Raw genomic sequence first — 17,472 nt, 5'->3', positions numbered from 1 at the left:
ATTGTATTTCCTTTCCTATGAACCCTCTGTTCAGGTCCTAAAACCATTTCTCTATAGGACTGTCATCTTTTTCTTATTGGCTTTTTGGAAGTCTTTATATATTATGGATATTAGTGTATTATTTGTCACGTGTGTTAGAAATACTTTTTCCTCGTTTGTCATTTATCGTTGGCCTTTATGCTTTTTTTTAGGTCATGCAGAAATCTCTAATTTTTAGTAGTCAAATCTATCAATTCCTTCTTTTATGGCTTCTAAATTTTATTTCATACTTAGAAAAATATTCCCAACTTTGAGATTATAACAAAACTATCTCATGCTTTCTCTGGTACTTTGTGGTTTCACTTTTTCACATTAAATCTTTGATCTGGAATTTACTTTGGATAAAACAGGATTCCACTTTTTTCCATATAGCTACACAGGCACCCCAGCATTTACTGAATCCATTTTCACACCACAAAAAAGTATAGAATCCCAAAAAAGCTCATCTGTAGTAAAAAGATTTGTTACCTTTCCCTTTGTGAAACAGCTGTCATTAGTAAGGATACAGAACCTATCTGAAGGAATTAAACTTGCTTCAAATACACTAGCAGACTGAGCTCTTCTCCAAGGAACAGAAAGCAGCGTTTCTATCAAGCACATTTCCAGCTGAGGTAACTGGCTTGATAGTTCCCATCATAGCTGGAGCAGGAGTTAGCTGATATAAAAGGGGTTGGAGGATTTTTGCATTAATTTCTATTTATATACTTAACAGGACCATTATAAAACAATTTCTTTGACTAGTGTAATCCAGGTAAGGTTCCCTTGCTCTGAGTCCCTATGCAGTATGCATTAGAAGGACAAGAAGAGTTTCTTTCTTTCCATTAATATGAAGTTCAAAATAAGGTGCAGGAGGGAGGGAGAGAGCTGAGTGCAGCACAGCGAAAGGATGAGCATTTACACGTGCACCTGCGTATGCAGATGGTCACAGCTTATTTCTTCCTGAAATGCTAACTTATTTAGCGAGACAGGATCCTACAGGTGGTCATTAAACAAACAAGGGAAGAATGCATGGCCTGCCCCAGATCACCTGGCCGCAGCAGTCCTGGGGCCCGTGGCTCCTGACAGCCAATTATTTGACTGCTCTTCATTTTTAAGAAGAAACAGACCACCAGACACTCCTGAGGCTGCCTTCAAATGCCACACTTGCGGGCTGGGCATCTGCTACTTTACAGGATTCGCGATGACTGGCTAGTCAGGAAGCAGGTGAGGTGAAAGCACCTCGGGAGGAGAAGGGAAGGAACCCATCCAGGGCACATCTCAGCCAAGGGGTGAGGATGCACCAGGGACCAGCACCCAGGAATTCAGAAACTTCCCTAAGCTTTGTAATTTCTCCTATTCTCTGCTATTTTCCGCTAAATGAAACTACTTGTTTTTGGAACACCTAAAGAAGGAAGAAATTGAGAACTATGTTTCATTCAGGAGCCAGCTGTGAGAGATGAATGTCAGACACTGAGGCAAACAAAGGAGGCTAATTCTGGAAAAGCTCTCCTCAGCCATCAGTTTTCTCATTTTTCACAAGGTACCTACTATCTGCCAGACCAATGAAGTACGCAATTTCAAAAGCCTTCAAACAGGTTTCGCCATTAGGTAAGTAGGGAGAAAATTCTATGTAAGATACAGCAACAGAGACTAACTGATAATCCAAGGGCAGTCATGAAGATTACCCAGCCACTAGTTCAATTTTCCAGCACACTTTAAAGGGTAACTCTGATATAAGAAAATGACAAATACTGACAGTTACAAACACTATGTCCAGACACTGAGAACACATAAAATCTCATTTCCCCTTTGGAGTGAAGCCTCCCTCATGCCCTCACCTGATACTAGACCTCAGGAGAAATAGAGAAAGAGCCTGGGGGGTGGAAGGAACTTTCTAATCTAGCCCTCTGCAGACCAAGTTCCAAAGAACCGACGGGAAAAGGTATCTTGTTCAAGTAAGTTAGAATCGCTGGGTCAAAGGGAATCTGCAAAAGAGAATATGGTGGGCTTCCCTTGGTGGCGCAGTGGTTAAGAATCCGCCTGCCAATGCAGGGGACAGGGATTCAAGCCCTGGTATGGGAAGATCCCACATGCCGTGGAGCAACTAAACCCGTGCGCCACAACTACTGAGCCTGCACTCTAGAGCCCACGAGCCACAACTACTGAAGCCCATGTACCACAACTACCAAAGCCTGAGCACCTAGAGCCCATGCTCCGCAACAAGAGAAGCCACCGCAAGGAGAAGCCTGCACACCGCAACGAAGAGTAGCCTCCGATCACAACTAGAGAAAGTCTGTGCGCAGCAACGAAGACCCAACGCAGCCAAAGATAAATAAATTAATTAAAAGAAAAATCTTACTTCCTACTGCTTCCCTTAAAAAAAAGAAAAAAGACAGAGATAGAGAATATGGTATGGAATCTATGTTTTCCTCCTCAACCATCTCCCACAAAGAGGACACCATGGAAACACTTTAGGAAAGCTGTTCTGGGCCCATCTCCTGATTTAACAAGAGACAGATGACTAAATCACAGAGCTAGTCATGGCAGGTCCAAGAGTAAAACACTGCCTCATTATTCATTTCTACTCTCTATCTCACCCACATGCTGGGACTACAATGAAGTTTGCAGTAACTTCCCTGGTCCAACGGTTCAAAAATGCAGATACACGAGTCTCCCTGCCCTTGTCACATTCAACAGGTGTGGGGCTGCCGCCAGGAGTCTGTGGCTCTGAAGCAGGTATCCCGAGAGCATGCTAAGGAACACCAACTGTGGAAGCCTTTGTAGGCTCCTTCCTGGCTGTCAACATATCAGAGATGGGCTGCAGGAGTGACCACTGTAACAGGGTCATTTCTAATGGGCAACAGTTGGTGCGTTTGAGCTTTTACTTCCTACTTTTTGTAAGAAGTCTGACAATTGCTTCAATTTATCCTCATGTCAAAAAATTGCTATCTGAACCCTTGCAACCAAACCTTACTTGGAGATGGAAGTTTCCATCTTCTGATAAAGTTAACTTTATTCCTCAAATCTTACTTTTAAAATGCAGAGCACTTTCTGAATTTCCTCCATAGTCAAGTCTAAACTCTACTTATAACTCGAGCTTTACGATCAGTTTATTAAGAATAAGTAAGCTGCAGTACTTACAACACAGGTAACAGAAGGTTTGACTGTGCAGTCAAAAGTGACAGGCTTCCCATAGACACAGGAGAAATTGGTCTTGCACTCTATACAGTCTGCGGGAAGTTTGCTACACAAACCATTGCTCGGACACTTCATCATATAAGGTGGGATATCGGTGCTTTCTGTGAGAGGTGAGAGAGAAGCTTATTCTCTTGGAATACTGATTACAATAACAGAGGAAAGCAATTTTCTAAGCTTAAGGAACACAATCATGAACATAACATATATACAGTGCTAGGAATAAATTAGGACCTCAAAAAGTCTATCATGTTACAAGATGAAAAAAACGAAGGCTTACAGATGATAAAGTTCGTTCAAGATCACAGAGGGAGGGCAAAACTGGAACCAGAGCCCAAACCTCTCAGTTTCCAATCCAATGTTCTTTTCACTTGAATTCACGAATTTGTAAGTGAAGCCCCTAACCCTCTAAGTGAATCAATCGGTACAACAAGGTACCAACCCTAGAAAAACGTCCTGTCATTATTCCACTTTGGTACTTCAACAAGCCACCATCTGCAAGTAACATTTACAATTTTACAGTACCAAAGTTCAAAATAGTTCTTTATATTACTAACTTACTCAGTGGGTTGCAGTAAGTTTCTCCAGCCAGCCTAGCTGGGAGTATAATATATTACTATCACTTAAGAGAGGATCAAAATTGCAACCAGTATTCTCAGGAAGAGAAGCTTTCAAAAACGTCCAAGAGAGTAAAAAATTCTTGTGCTTTCTCTATAAAATAATCTGTTTTAAACTCAAGTATGCTGCTGTCTTCTAGTAGTCTTTTATAGAATCAGTAAAATACGTCTGCCAGTTTCAATTTACTGAAGTAATGGAACTCTAAAGGGATGAAACTACAGAGACCAAAGTTCCATTTAGCAAAACACACTAATACTCATTTAAATCTGGTCCTAAAGTCACTATTAAGTGGGCAATTCTACAAAATACCTACAAAAGGGTATACTTACAAAAGGGTATAATTCCTATTATACCCTTTTGTAATAGGAACAAAAGAAAAGAAAATTTTCTTTTCTTTTGTTCCTATTACTACCGTGGCTGGAGGATGGGCACTTAGAATCACAAAGCCAAGAATTTACAGGGCCAGGACAACCCCACGACCTTAAAAAGATGAGAAAACGGAAACCCAAAAAGGTGAATATTTTGCTCCAGCTCCCAGCAGCACCACCAGAGATAGATGCCAGGTCTGTACCAGTCCTTCTGCAATCCCTCCATTTCACACAGCCCTGGGGGAGCCTTTAATAATATCCAACATCAGGAACAGGGTTCCAAAAGCACAAGAAATTTTCTGAAGAGAAAGAAGCGTTGGTTGAAGGTTATCTTGATGGATGAAGCGGAAAAAAGAAAAAACTTGAAATAAAGAAATGGAAATGAGGAGCCTGGGACTGGAAAAAGATGAGACAGGAATGTCAAAAGGTATTGAAATACCAAGACTGTCTACAGAAAAGGTATGCATCTGCCTTCAGTTCACATATCTAAAATGCAATCAATAAAATGTTCAAAACATGGAAACTGATGTCATATTCTACAAGAAATTTTATCCAAAAAGAAACGAAAGAGACCACTAGATACAAATATACACGTTTACTAGAAGAGAAAACGTCTAGTACCTGCTGCCCTGGGCACTACTGTGAACGTACGTGTGGGGCCCGGATCCTTGTCGGACTGAGCCAGCGGCTGCGAAGGCTCTACACTGAAGGATCCTATGATTAGAGAAACGAAGACCTCAGGCTATGTGTGTATCGCGCCAGGCCCACAGCTGCTCGGGCAAACATCTCGGCCTGACCGCCGGGAAACTGAACATGAAACCCAATGGGGTCGACACCAATTTAGGTCTGCGGGCAACTGGAGACGACGCGCGGTGCCGAGACCCAGCTCCGCGTCCGAGGCCGAGCCCCCAGGCCCACAGTTCGAGGCTCGCGGCTCCGGCTCCCTGAGCCGAGGGGCGGCGGCAGGACGAGCCGGACTCGGCTGTAGCAACCCGCGCCCTCCGCCCGCACTCAGCCTCCGCCCAAGGGCCCAGGCCGACGGTCCCCGCGGTCCTGGGTTCCCCAGCCCTCAGCCCGGCCCGGCGCAGACCCCTGCCCCCAACTCACCGCCGCCCGAGAGGATGTAGAACTGCGAAAGGAATAGCAGCACTCGACACAGGCGACGTAGGTTCCACAACAGGACCCCAGCACGCGCCATCTTGCCAGAGGAAACACTTCCGGGCCGCGGGGCACGCCGGGCCGAGAGGAGTTGGGGGGGCCAGGGGTCCACGGCGCAGGCGCGGCCCCTCCTCCCGAGTTCCCCGCGCCCCGCCTCCTAGGGCTGCCAGCGTCTGTGACAAGGCGTTCACCTCTCCCCCGGCGGATGGAGACACGGAAAGGTCACCTGGACCCCGAAAGTCACACCTGAGGGATCGAGAGCAGAGGCGGGGAAATGTGGGAAGTTGGCCGCTGTATACCTGTGGCCGGATCTGTACGTTTAGAGACAAAAACTGCTGCTGTGCTCTTGGTACCGTGCGGAGGTTTGACGACGTTACGTTTTTGTCAGACTAAAAAGCCTCTTGTTTACAGATGAGGAAACCGGCCCAGACTGCTCGGTAAGGACCCCAGGTGTGCCAGGTGGCCCCCAAGGACCCACTCCCCGCGACCCCAGGGCCCGGGCAGCGTCCCGCGAGCATCTCTCCAGGCCCGCCCTGCTCGGATGTCTAACCAGTCCTCAGAGACGCTCCTCGAAGGCGGGGAGAAGCCGGACTGAAGTGCGGCCGCGGGTGTCAGGCCCCCAGACCCCCCTGGAGGAGGCCCGCCCCGGGAAGGAGCTGCTCCCAGGCCGCGGCTCCCTGCGGCCGGCACAGCGATCCGCACCTGTTCCCACCGCAGCAACATTCGTGCTGGGCTGAGCACGGGCTTCCCTCTCCCCGCCCATCCAACACAAGGTTGTCTGGGGTGGGGATGGTGAGTCTTCTGACGCCCCCTGCCTCACTAGCACGTTTGGTGAATTCAAGGAATGTATCGAATAGTGCTTGGCCTCAATTAAAGTTAGCTTAAACAGGTACATCACACAATCTGCACCTTCCATCACACAGGCCTGACCCTTGAACAACTTTGGGGTGAGGGGCGCAGTGTAACTTAGAGCGGGTCCTCCTCATTCGGTTCTTCCCTATCGGTGACTCCACCTCCTTAGATTCCACCAACTGCGGGTAGGACTGTGTATACTCTAGTATTTGCTATTGAAAAAAACCCACGGGTAAGTGGACCCGTGCAGTTCAATCCTGTTGTTCACGGTCAGCCCTGCTGGTTTGTCTTCCAACTCTTCAGGAAGCTAAATGATAAGCGTGTACAGAAGAGAGAAAAGGTCTTAAATTTATTTTGAATTCCACAGCACATAACCAAATAAACACAAAAAATACTGCTTGATTGGTAGCTAAATTCACTACTGACATAAAGCCATTTTAATTGTTTTGAGCAGTAAGGTATTCCTCTCAGTTAAAATCAGAAATCCATTTGAGTCTGTAAATCAGTGGAATGTCATCCCATCAGAAGAGTAATTTAACTCTAGGGGAGCAAATTATTATGGTATAAACCTATAGGTGAAACCCTGGAAGCACTACATAACACATTTTATTTGAGAGTTTATTTTTTCTAAAGATAAATAAGGTTCAATTGTCATTTAGAAGCATTAAAATGGCAACTCTTATCCTATAGTGGAAACTACAGAAGATTGCACAACACTGAATTTCTTTGAGTTCAGAATCCTTTGTTAGTAATCCAATATTTAGTACTAGCTTCTTCTTTTGTGATTGTTGGTTAGTTAAAACAAATTGATTCCGATTTTGAAAATAAAGTTTCAGGACCTCCCTAGTGGTCCAGAGGTTAAGACTCCACTTTTCCACTTCAGGGGGCATGGGTTCGATCCCTGATAAGGGAAGTTCCACATGCTGTGGGGTGTAGCCAAAAATAAGAAAAATAAAGTTTCAGTGCGAACTTTAGTAAAACTTCAGTTAAAAAATACCTGAGGCATAATGTTATTAGAAAATAAGATATCACCCCATATTCAAAAAGCTTTGCAGACTTTTGAAACTTATCTTTTGAAAATCAGAATTCTTAACAGTAACATCTCATAATGCTAATTTCCTAGTATTTCCCTCTTTTTTTTTTTTTTTTATTTCCCTCTTTGATGAACGACATTTTCCCATTGAAGTCTCTCAAGATACTTGGGAAATTTAAAATTTCCCACACTTGTCCTCTCATTGTCCGCAGACACATTAGTGAATCAGATTTTGTGCATATCAGCCACTCATTCCCCGTCTCACTTCTCACTGTGCCCATCAGTGGACCAGACAGTGGGTCCTAAGTTCTCAGAAGTATGAATGGTAATTAAGGAAAATGCATGTTCAGGGTTCAGAACAAGGTTACACAGATGTGAGCACAAGGAAAGGACTTCAGAATTCTTCCTCAGCATTCAGGGTACGTGATTTCTTGAGATTCTTCAATTTATCAATGGCAGAAGTTACTGAAATCTCTCCATGAATTTTGTTGTCTCTTGTTCGAACATTTACGGCATTATTTGTCTTTTCCTTTTCTCCAACCACTGTAGAAAACAAAGGGAAATATATTTACAATCAACAATTTACTAAATATTAAGTCAGCAGTCATATGGCATGTGTCTTATTAAGTTTTCTTCTTAGTACTAATCACCAAATATCAATCTAATGTCCATTTGGTCATCCTCTTAAGAGTAAATTTCTTGAGACAAGGAATGACTTCTAATCCCATCTCTCTATTGTCCATTTTCGAGAACACCTGTGGTGGTCATGGGGTACAGGTGGGAGGAGGGAGTTCCTAAAGACCCCCTGACTCCACCTGGCACACTTGATGAATCAAGAGGCGGGCACCAGACACGTGCCCAACCAGCCAACAGAATTTTCTGGAATATATGTAAAAGGTTTGTTCTCGCTAATGACCCATACTGTGAGATGATGCAGAATTCTGCCGCCATGTTTCTTGCTGTCTGGAACGAAGATACTGGCCAGCAAGTAAGGGGAATAAAGTAGATCAAGAGAAGCATAAAGAAGCAGATCAAAACAGGGAACAGAAATGGGGAGAAATGGTCCTGGTAAGGGTTGAGTTCCCCTTCCAGTTACTTTTCTAATGATTTGGCTACTTAATTCTACCTTCCATGGCACGAGATACTCTAACTCCCTTCCAATACATTCCATCGTGTCTAAGCTAATTTGAAATTTCTGCCACCACAAGAAGGCTGATTGAAGCATCACAGTACCTACTACAAACACTTTTGATGACAAATTGCTCATAGGACAGCCCTGTGCATATTTATTTTGCCTTCTACACAAACTTTCAACTTATAGGACATAACCATATCATGCCTGCAGGCATATAAATAAGTTTCCCTTGATTTTGAATCATTTTTACAGTCAAAATTTTAGATTCTGCATCTAATTACTCATGTTCCTCAAGGACGTTTTATTTTTTCACTTAATTCTTTTCTTTTGATCATCTTAAATTTGGAACATCTCCTAGTCATTAGTTTAATCCTAAAGATTTCTAATAAACCAGAAAAGCAAAGGAGATTATTTCAGGCCTATCACATGACTGAAACATATGGAGTATAATTCTACTAAGATCATTTTCCACTGTCGGTTTGAGTTATTAATTCTTCCTAGTAATACTACACCACAGGATCCATGTGAAACTTCATAACTCTTCTTTTCTGGCAAATAACAAAAAGTATCTAGCCAGGAACATCACAGACTCTTCTTTGTGTATAAGTATTCAACAGCTATTTGTCATAATCAAGCCGTTATACCATATTCTTTATTTTGTTTTTTGGGGTTTTTTGGAATTAAGGTGAAAAAACAAGCATTTGGGAAAAATATATACAAATTTAGATTACCCAAAATAAAATTATACTGATCCAGCTGTGCATTTCGTATTTTCTTATTTAGTGTACAACTATGATCTAAGTCAACATCAGCCATGAATCCTTCTTCAAAAAATTCAGTGGATACCTATAAGAGAATGAGACACTTTCATTAATACATTGTGTATGGTAATGCGGTGGCCAGCCTCCAAGATGACCCCCAGGGTCCCACCCCCCGGTATTCACACCCTTGTGTGTCCCCTCCACCTTGTACCAGGTTGGTCTCTGTGACCACAGTGGAGGGAGAGTGATGGCACCCCACTTCTGAGATGAGGTTAAAGTGCTGAGTCACTCCCCCTGCCTCGACCTCTGAGAAGCCTCACCAGGCACCCGAGCCAGAGTCCCCAGCCAAGTTGTCCCAGATTCTGACTCACAGAAACTGAGATAATAAATGCTTATTGTTCTAAGCTGCCAAGTTTTGGGGTAATTTGTTACACAGCAACAGATAATATAAGTATTCTTCCTAATAGAGCCACAAGGAAAAGAATAACTATGAGATGTTTTAAAACACCAATTTCTCAAAAACATTAAGAAATAAAATAGCTCTGATACAGCTACATAGACACGACTCAGGTGTTACTGAAAACATTTATTTTGAAAACATGAGGTGGTAAATTAATGTATTAGTTATGCAATATTTTAAGGTGCGAATTCCAAGTCAATGACGTTCACAGACCACATGCCAAGATTATGTACTTTAAATGTCTCTAATTTTACCTGAAGTGCATATTTTTCACAAGTTGGCTCCACAGGGATGACCATTACCTGACGAGGAGACAGCCAGAAAGGCCTGAAAAATATAATACGTATTTTTAAAATGACCATTTATTACAAGATTAAAAAACAACCAAAGACTCTTTTTTCTTTTTAAGTAAGACTTCACAAGAGAGCAGGTTCAGTAGAGGGGTGTGGAAATAAAGCAAACTGTATTAAAAGGCAATAGAGGAGACAAAAGGGGAAACTGGGCATTTTGGTTGGAAAGGGAGGGAAAACAGGTTGGCAGCTAGATGAAAGGGCTAAACATCACTGACCATACAACCCAGCAACCGCTCTCCTGGGTATTTATCCCAGAGAAATGGAAACATGTTCACACAAAAACCTGCACACTAACATTTATAGCAGCTTTACGTATAATAGCCCCAAACTGGAAATATCCGAAATGCCCTTCAGCGAGTGAATGCTCAAACTGTGCATCACACTACAGAACACCATCAGTAGTGCAAGGGAGCCAACGACTGGTACCTGAGATGCCTCAGATGCATCTCAAGGCAACTCCATCCAAGGAGTGAAAAAAGTCAGTCTCCAACGGCTGCACGCTGTGATTCCATTTATGTAACATTATGGAAATGACAAAATTATGAAGATGGAGACCAGATGAGTGGCTGCCGGAGGATGGTGACAGGGATGGGGTAGGAGGTGTGTGGCCATAAAATAAACGGCAGCATGAGGGATCCTTATAAGTAATGGAACTGTCCTGTACCTTGACTGGCGGGTACACGAATCTACAACGTGTGCACAAATGCAAGACCTGAATGAGGTTGGTGGATTGTCACTCCCCAGTTATGTTGTACACAGTTCTGCAAGATGTTACCATTGGGGAAAACTGGTAAAAGGTGTGCTGGACCTCTTTGTAAATGATTCTACAGTTACCTCAAAATGAAAATGTTCTAAAAGATGGAAAGGTGGGTATAAGCAATGTTTGATGTGGGAAATGTTTGCCTTTTTCTTCAGCATGTTTAGTTTGAAGGTGGAAGGAAATGCACGGGGACTATTACCAGATGGCACTTCGTGCATATATGTTTTTACATACTTATTCTTAAATTACAAAAGCAAAATAATACATGTGACAAATGTAATTATATACATGATGAAATACAGATTATAAAATGAAAAGTAAATGTATCTTTTTGAGCTCTGTTCTCACCCCTGCTTCAGCCCTACCAACTCAAGAGAGCCACATTTTAAACATTTCTATTTTTATTTCTCAGGGAGATTTCCACCACAACTTGGTAGGTGTCCAAAGGCTTGCTGTGTAAACTGTGGAGGGTGGTACTGTGTCTCCACAGGGAGGTGTGCCCACACCATCTCCTGATCCCCTAGTTCTACTGCTCTCTTGCGAAACCCACCATCTCTCACTATGTTAACTATTTACAACAGAATCAACTGGAGAGAAATATAAACATGTTAATTCACACACACACATATTCATATCTACAGTTTTGGATTCTCTGTACCTGTAATAGATTGGACACCCCCATGACACCTCAGTATACTTCTCTAGGATTGCAAATAAAATCTAAGGGACAGACACAGACTCGGGCAATACCATCCCCATGGCCCATTCTGAGCGACCATCCACATACCAAATCTACTTGTCATCTGGTTTCCAACCTAATTATCTCTTAAGTCTCTGACCCTGTGGCCAAAGCAATAACCAGATCCCACGCATCAATGTAACCCACATCTGGCCACTTTTCCCTCTGGGCACAGACGGTGACCAGACGTACCACTCAAAAGCCTGCACTTAGGGCATTCACCTTCCCCCTCCATCCCTGGAGGGGGATGCCACTGCAGCGGTACTCTTTGGCTTTGGGGCCATGTGTGAACCAGGCTTACATGTTTCCTCCTAAGTCTGTGGTCACGGGGCTGTGAGGTCAACAGCATAGCGGAAGGAAGGAGGGCAGTACAGCTAGAGATGGTGCCCTGAGAGTGTGGGCCATATATGTTCCAGCGGCTAGATCTTTGAGGGGTTTGTTTGACACAGGTGAAAACATTACTCTTTACTTTTACTGCGATCCCAAAAAGGTAAATGGTAGTGTTATGCCACGCTGCCTTTGTTTTCATTTTGTTTTCTGGTCTGGCTGATGCCACAAAAATTTTTATTTGCTGTTTGGATACTTGCTAATTATAAGGCAAGAGCCACCAATTTTTTCATATTAATTTCATCTTTTAGACATGATTTCTAAGAACAGTAGACATATAGCTTTTCTTTTCCATATCACTTACCATTTTCCTCCATAGTTTTCTGAGAGAATGGCTATCATTCTTTCCACTGACCCCAAAATGGCTCGATGAATGATCACAGGGTTCTTCTTATCATCCCCATCCTTACTAAAAAAATGAAAATTATACATTTAATTATTCTCTTAAGATTCATAAATAACTTTATCTTCTTACCTTATATTTAAAAGGTATTTTCCCAAACTAGGTAAAACAATAGATTACTCATAAATTATCTTTAAACATAAATGTGCCATTAATTAGAAATAAAGGTTTTTTTCTTTCAAATTATGGTATCTTTTATTTTTTTAAAGAGATTTTGCATTATGTTTCTTATTTTTTTAAATAGTTTAGTATTTTTAAAATTTATTTATTTTTGGCTGCATTAGGTCTTTGTTGCTGCATGTGGGCTTTCTCTAGTTGCAGCGAGTGGGGGCTACTCTTCGTTGCGGTGCACGGGCTTCTCATTGTGGTGGCTTCTCTTGTTGCAGAGCATGAGCTCTAAGCGCTCAGGCTTCAGTAGTTGTGGCGCACAGGCTTAGTTGCTCCGCGGCATGTAGGATCTTCCCGGACCAGGGCTTGAACCCGTGTCCCCTGCATTGGCAGGTGGATTCTTAACCACTGCGCCACCAGGGAAGCCCTATGGTATCTTTTATAAACCAAAGGGAAGTAAAATATATCATCTAGGAAAAAGCAACATGATATTAGATCACTATCTCTATTACAAATCTACTGATTATTCTAAACTACCAGTTTTATTCGAAACTACCAGTTTACTCATATTGAGAGGCAATTTTACAAATCATATTTTTTAAATTAACTTTATTTTGAACTATGGCTTACTTCACCACTAATTTATTGAACAATTATCAAAGACATTGCAAAAATAAAGAAAATGGGTTTCTGTAGTCTGTAATAGAATATGTTGGTATTCTATTAGTTTGGGTTAATGGTATGACCACGGTGGCTGGCAAAAAATTTACCAACCTTAGTTAGTTAGTTAGTAGTTATTAGAGAATATTGAAAACATATACAAAAGTAGAGAGAATAGTATAATGAACTCCCACATAACCCTTTCTCAGCATCAGCAAATGTCAACTCACAGCCAACCTGGTTTGGTCCAAATGCACCCATTCCTGACACCATCCACTGTAAACACACTGCCATATTGTAAACACTATGCCCCCATACTACAGATATATTTCAAAATGTTCCTGATACTTGTTCCAGAAGTCCACTGGTCAAATTCCGTTTACAGACCTGAAACCTTCATGACATTCTCCTTACATTTGAGAATTCTCTCCTCCCTTTCAAAAAAAGATGTAAAAAGCAAATTACAACTGTTAATTGTAATAAAGTCAGGCACTCCAAGATCTGTGCACACTTTTCCCAGAAAGATAAATTTCACATTACTGCAACAAATGTAATAATATGTGATGCATACAAAGTTCTTAGGACAAATTTTTATCTAAACGTTGTACCAGCTATTTACTACTAAAACACATATACACACAGGGCAAACAGACAAATAAAAACAGAGACTCATTCATTAAACTCACTTCAAAAGAGTTTTCATTGGACATCGTCATTGCCAATCATTTCTGCTAAAAGCCACGGCAGACTGACTGCAGGCCAAATCCTCTGTCAATCCTACAGAAGCTTTGGGGTGGGGCTGGGGGACCTGAGTCCAGTCCTGCTCAGATATGTGAAGAAATAATTCATTCTACAAACTGGAAACAGCATGGTATATTCCTGAATGTCGCATAATGTTGCCTGTGTAGGGAATGAAAGAGAAGCAGCATGATCCTTTCACAGGCCCCTGGGTACCAGAAATTTCTGTCCCATCATTTATTTTAAAAGAATTAAAATCAGGTCTAGTCTTAAGAAGGGCAAAGAGTGACCTAAACTATGCTTACACATCTATACTTTCAGGTAAACATTAGAATTAATGACAAGTTCCCCCAAACAATCCTCGTGGATTTAGTTGGAATTACATTAGATTTAGAGATACATTTGAAGAGAATTCGTATCTTCACAATATTGATTCTTCCCAGTCCAACAGTGGTGTGAATCTTCATTTAAACAACTGTTTTTTCTTGCCTTTGATAAAGTTTTATGGTATATATTTCAAATAAATATTATATATTTATATTCCTTGTTAAGTTTATTCCTAGATATTTTGCTTGTGTTTTTTTTTTTAATTTATTTTATTTATTTATTTTTGGCTGTGTTGTGTCTTCATTGCTGTGCGCGGGCTTTCTCTAGTTGTGGCGAGCATGGGCTACTCTTCATTGAGGTGCGCAGGCTTCTCATTGTGGTGGCTTCTCTTGTTGCGGAGCACAGGCTCTAGGCACGTGGGCTTCAGTAGTTGTGGCACACAGGCTCAATAGTTGTGGCACACAGGATTAGCTGCTTCGCTGCATGTGGGATCTTCCCAGGCCCCTGCATTGGCAGGAGGATTCTTAACCACTGCACCACTGGGGAAGCCCCTCTGCTTGGTTTTTGTTATTGTTGCTGTTACTGTTTCTGAAATTTTTTTTCCATTGCACTTCTTAGCAGGTTGTCGCTAATATATATGAAAGCAAATTGATGTTTGCATTTTGACCTTATTGCTAGGTACCTTACTTTATTATCAGTTTTAATTTTTCTCCATCTGATTCTATTGGATTTCTAGACATCTTAGCATCTACATACAATGAAAATTTGGCTCTTTATTTCAATATGTCTACGTATCCCAGAACAATGTGAGTAAGAGTACAAATAGGCTAGTCACCTTCTTCTCAACTAAGTACAGATGTTATTGTTGTTTTCTAATAAATACTCCTTACCATTACAGGAAAATTTATTTTTGTTCCTCTCACAGGAATGAATGTTACAGTTTATCCAATGCCTTTCAGCGCTGTTGAAGGTAATGGGTGACAATACACTTCATAATGTTAAACTACCCCTGCTTTCTTTTTTTTTTTTTTTAATATTTATTTATTTGGCTGCACCTAGGTCTTAGCTGAGGTTGCTGTGTGCGGGATCTTCCTGGCGGCATGTGGAATCTTTAGTTGCAGCATGCGGGATCTAATTTCCTGACCAGGGATCAAACCCAGGCCCCCTGCATTGGGAGTGTGGAGTCTTAAGCACTGGACCACCAGGGAAGTCCAAAACCACCCCTGCTTTCTTGGGTAAAAAACTTACTTGATCAAGGTGATGAACTCGCTGCTCCTGCCCTCTTCTCCCCTCATATCTAAGCCACAAACAGATCGCATTGGTTCTACCTCCAAAATATACCCCAAATACCTCCACTTTTCTCATCTCTATGTATCACTGCCACCATGTTCTGTCATCATCTCTTACCTGGCCTACAGACCACTGCTTCCACTTCTGCTTTCCAGTCCCCACTGTCCACACAACACCTAGGACGATGGATGGATGGATGGATGGCTGGATGGATGGATGGATGGATGGGTGGATGGGTGGATGGATGGGTGGGTGGGTGGGTGGGTGGGTGGATGGATGGGTGGGTGGGTGGATGGATGGGTGGGTGGGTGAATGGGTGGATGGATGGGTGGATAGATGGGTGGATGGGTGGGTGGATGGATGGATGGATGGGTGGGTGGGTAGGTGGATGGATGGATGGATGGATGGGTGGATGGGTAGGTGGATGGATGGATGGATGGATGGGTGGATGGGTGGGTTGATGGGTGGATGGGTGGATGGGTGGATGGATGGGTGGATGGGTGGATAGATGGATGGATGGGTGGGTGGGTGGGTGGATGGGTGGATGGATGGAAGGGTGGATGGGTGGATGGATGGATGGGTGGATGGATGGGTGGAAGGATGGGTGGATGGGTGGGTGGAAGGGTGGATGGATGGATGGGTGGATGGGTGGACGGATGGGTAGATGGGTGGGTGGATGGGTGGGTGGATGAGTGGATGGGTGGATGGGTGGACGGATGGGTGGAAGGATGGGTGGATGGGTGGGTGGATGGGTGGATGGATGGAAGGGTGGATGGGTGGACGGATGGATGGGTGGATGGGTGGATGGGTGGGTGGTGGGTGGATGGATGGATGGGTGGATGGATGGGTGGATGGGTGGATGGATGGATGGATGGATGGATGGATGGATGGGTGGATGGGTGGATGGGTGGATGGGTGGATGGGTGGGTGGATGGGTGGGTGGATGGATGGGTGGATGGGTGGGTGGATGGGTGGATGGGTAGGTGGGTGGGTGGATGGGTGGATGGGTGGGTGGATGGGTGGATGGATGGAAGGATGGATGGGTGGATGGGTGGGTGGATCGGTGGGTGGGTGGGTGGATGGGTGGGTGGATGGATGGGTGGATGGGTAGACGGATGGATGGGTGGATGGGTGGGTGGATGGGTGGATGGGTAGGTGGGTGGGTGGATGGGTGGATGGGTGGGTGGATGGGTGGATGGATGGAAGGATGGATGGGTGGATGGGTGGGTGGATCGGTGGGTGGGTGGGTGGATGGGTGGGTGGATGGATGGGTGGATGGGTGGGTGGATGGATGGGTGGATGGGTAGATGGATGGATGGGTGGATGGGTAGATGGATGGATGGGTGGATGGCTTGCCTGATCTACTGCTCCTCCACATCCCCCTTGGATGGCTAGTAGTGTTCAAATTTTGTTGCACTAGTTGGGTCATTTTTGCATAAAGTCCCCCTACACCTAATTCCTTTTGTTCATTTTGGTAGGTTACTGGGGAAAGATGATTTTGCAAATATGAACTTAAGACACCATCTTTTCCAAAAGGCCTGAATTTATTCTTGAAAGTTCCGTGCTTTCCCCTTTAACCTTTGAGAATTTTTATTATTCTCATGTCCTGATGTAATTCCTTGTATGAACACTTCAACTATTCTTCAGCTCTTTACCTTCTCACAGGATGTAACTCTCAGTGTAGCTCTATAACCATTAATCAAAACACAAGTTGGAGAATCCGAAATAAAATTTTTGTTGGTTGAACATAAATTGAGATCACTGCATAAAATCCTACACTCTGCGAAATTGGTGGTTGTTCATTTATTATAAGAATCTTATTAGGAAAATATTCTATTAAAAATTATTAGACTTAAAATATGCCAATAATTTTTCCTTTTTAAATTAATAACCTTGAGTGAAAGAGATCTCAACACATTATCTAACCAACACCACATGTCTAAAACAGGACATGGTGAGAAGGGGAGAGTTTAAAGAAATGATGTTGTGATTTTTGTCTAATTCAAGTCAGTGGAAGGGTCTTTAAAAAGAAGCTGCTTCCAGGCAGAATGAAGTAAGCATGCCACACCTGACTCTCTCTCTGAACGCAGACGTGGACCCTGGAGAGAA

At 43.0% G+C, this 17,472-nt stretch overlaps 2 protein-coding genes and 1 long non-coding RNA gene across 9 annotated transcripts in view; 1 reads left to right on the top strand and 2 right to left on the bottom strand.

Annotated features, from left to right (window-relative positions):
* Window positions 1-5,433, bottom strand: part of TM2D3 (TM2 domain containing 3) — a 102,608-nt gene extending 97,175 nt beyond the window's left edge. For 2 of the 4 annotated variants that reach the window (XM_067699468.1, XM_067699478.1), the window contains exons 1-3: window positions 5,307-5,431; window positions 4,821-4,913; window positions 3,160-3,317 (exon numbers count right to left, since the gene is read on the bottom strand). In XM_067699468.1, the coding sequence (XP_067555569.1) occupies window positions 3,160-3,317; window positions 4,821-4,913; window positions 5,307-5,397 (342 nt within the window). In that variant the 5' untranslated portion in view covers window positions 5,398-5,431. Of the gene's footprint in view, window positions 1-3,159; window positions 3,318-4,820; window positions 4,914-5,306 lie in introns of all 4 variants that reach the window. The other 2 variants (XM_067699488.1, XM_067699497.1) reach the window with 1 other exon arrangement.
* Window positions 5,434-5,514: 81 nt separating this feature from the next.
* Window positions 5,515-7,786, top strand: LOC137203363 (uncharacterized). The gene is made up of 2 exons (XR_010933065.1): window positions 5,515-5,670; window positions 5,769-7,786. It is a non-coding gene; the product is annotated as an uncharacterized lncRNA (long non-coding RNA).
* Window positions 6,537-17,472, bottom strand: part of TARS3 (threonyl-tRNA synthetase 3) — a 52,637-nt gene continuing 41,701 nt past the window's right edge. For 2 of the 4 annotated variants that reach the window (XM_067699328.1, XM_067699336.1), the window contains 4 exons: window positions 12,142-12,246; window positions 9,853-9,925; window positions 9,109-9,223; window positions 6,537-7,785 (listed from right to left, as the gene is read on the bottom strand). In XM_067699328.1, coding sequence (XP_067555429.1) covers window positions 7,637-7,785; window positions 9,109-9,223; window positions 9,853-9,925; window positions 12,142-12,246 — 442 coding nt within the window. In that variant the 3' untranslated portion in view covers window positions 6,537-7,636. Of the gene's footprint in view, window positions 7,786-9,108; window positions 9,224-9,852; window positions 9,926-12,141; window positions 13,909-17,472 lie in introns of those variants that run through there. The other 2 variants (XR_010933060.1, XR_010933057.1) reach the window with 2 other exon arrangements.

This window comes from Pseudorca crassidens, chromosome 1 (genome assembly GCF_039906515.1).
Source record: "Pseudorca crassidens isolate mPseCra1 chromosome 1, mPseCra1.hap1, whole genome shotgun sequence".
Taxonomy (NCBI): Eukaryota; Metazoa; Chordata; class Mammalia; order Artiodactyla; family Delphinidae; genus Pseudorca; species Pseudorca crassidens.
This window is presented reverse-complemented; position numbering and strand designations above follow the sequence as displayed.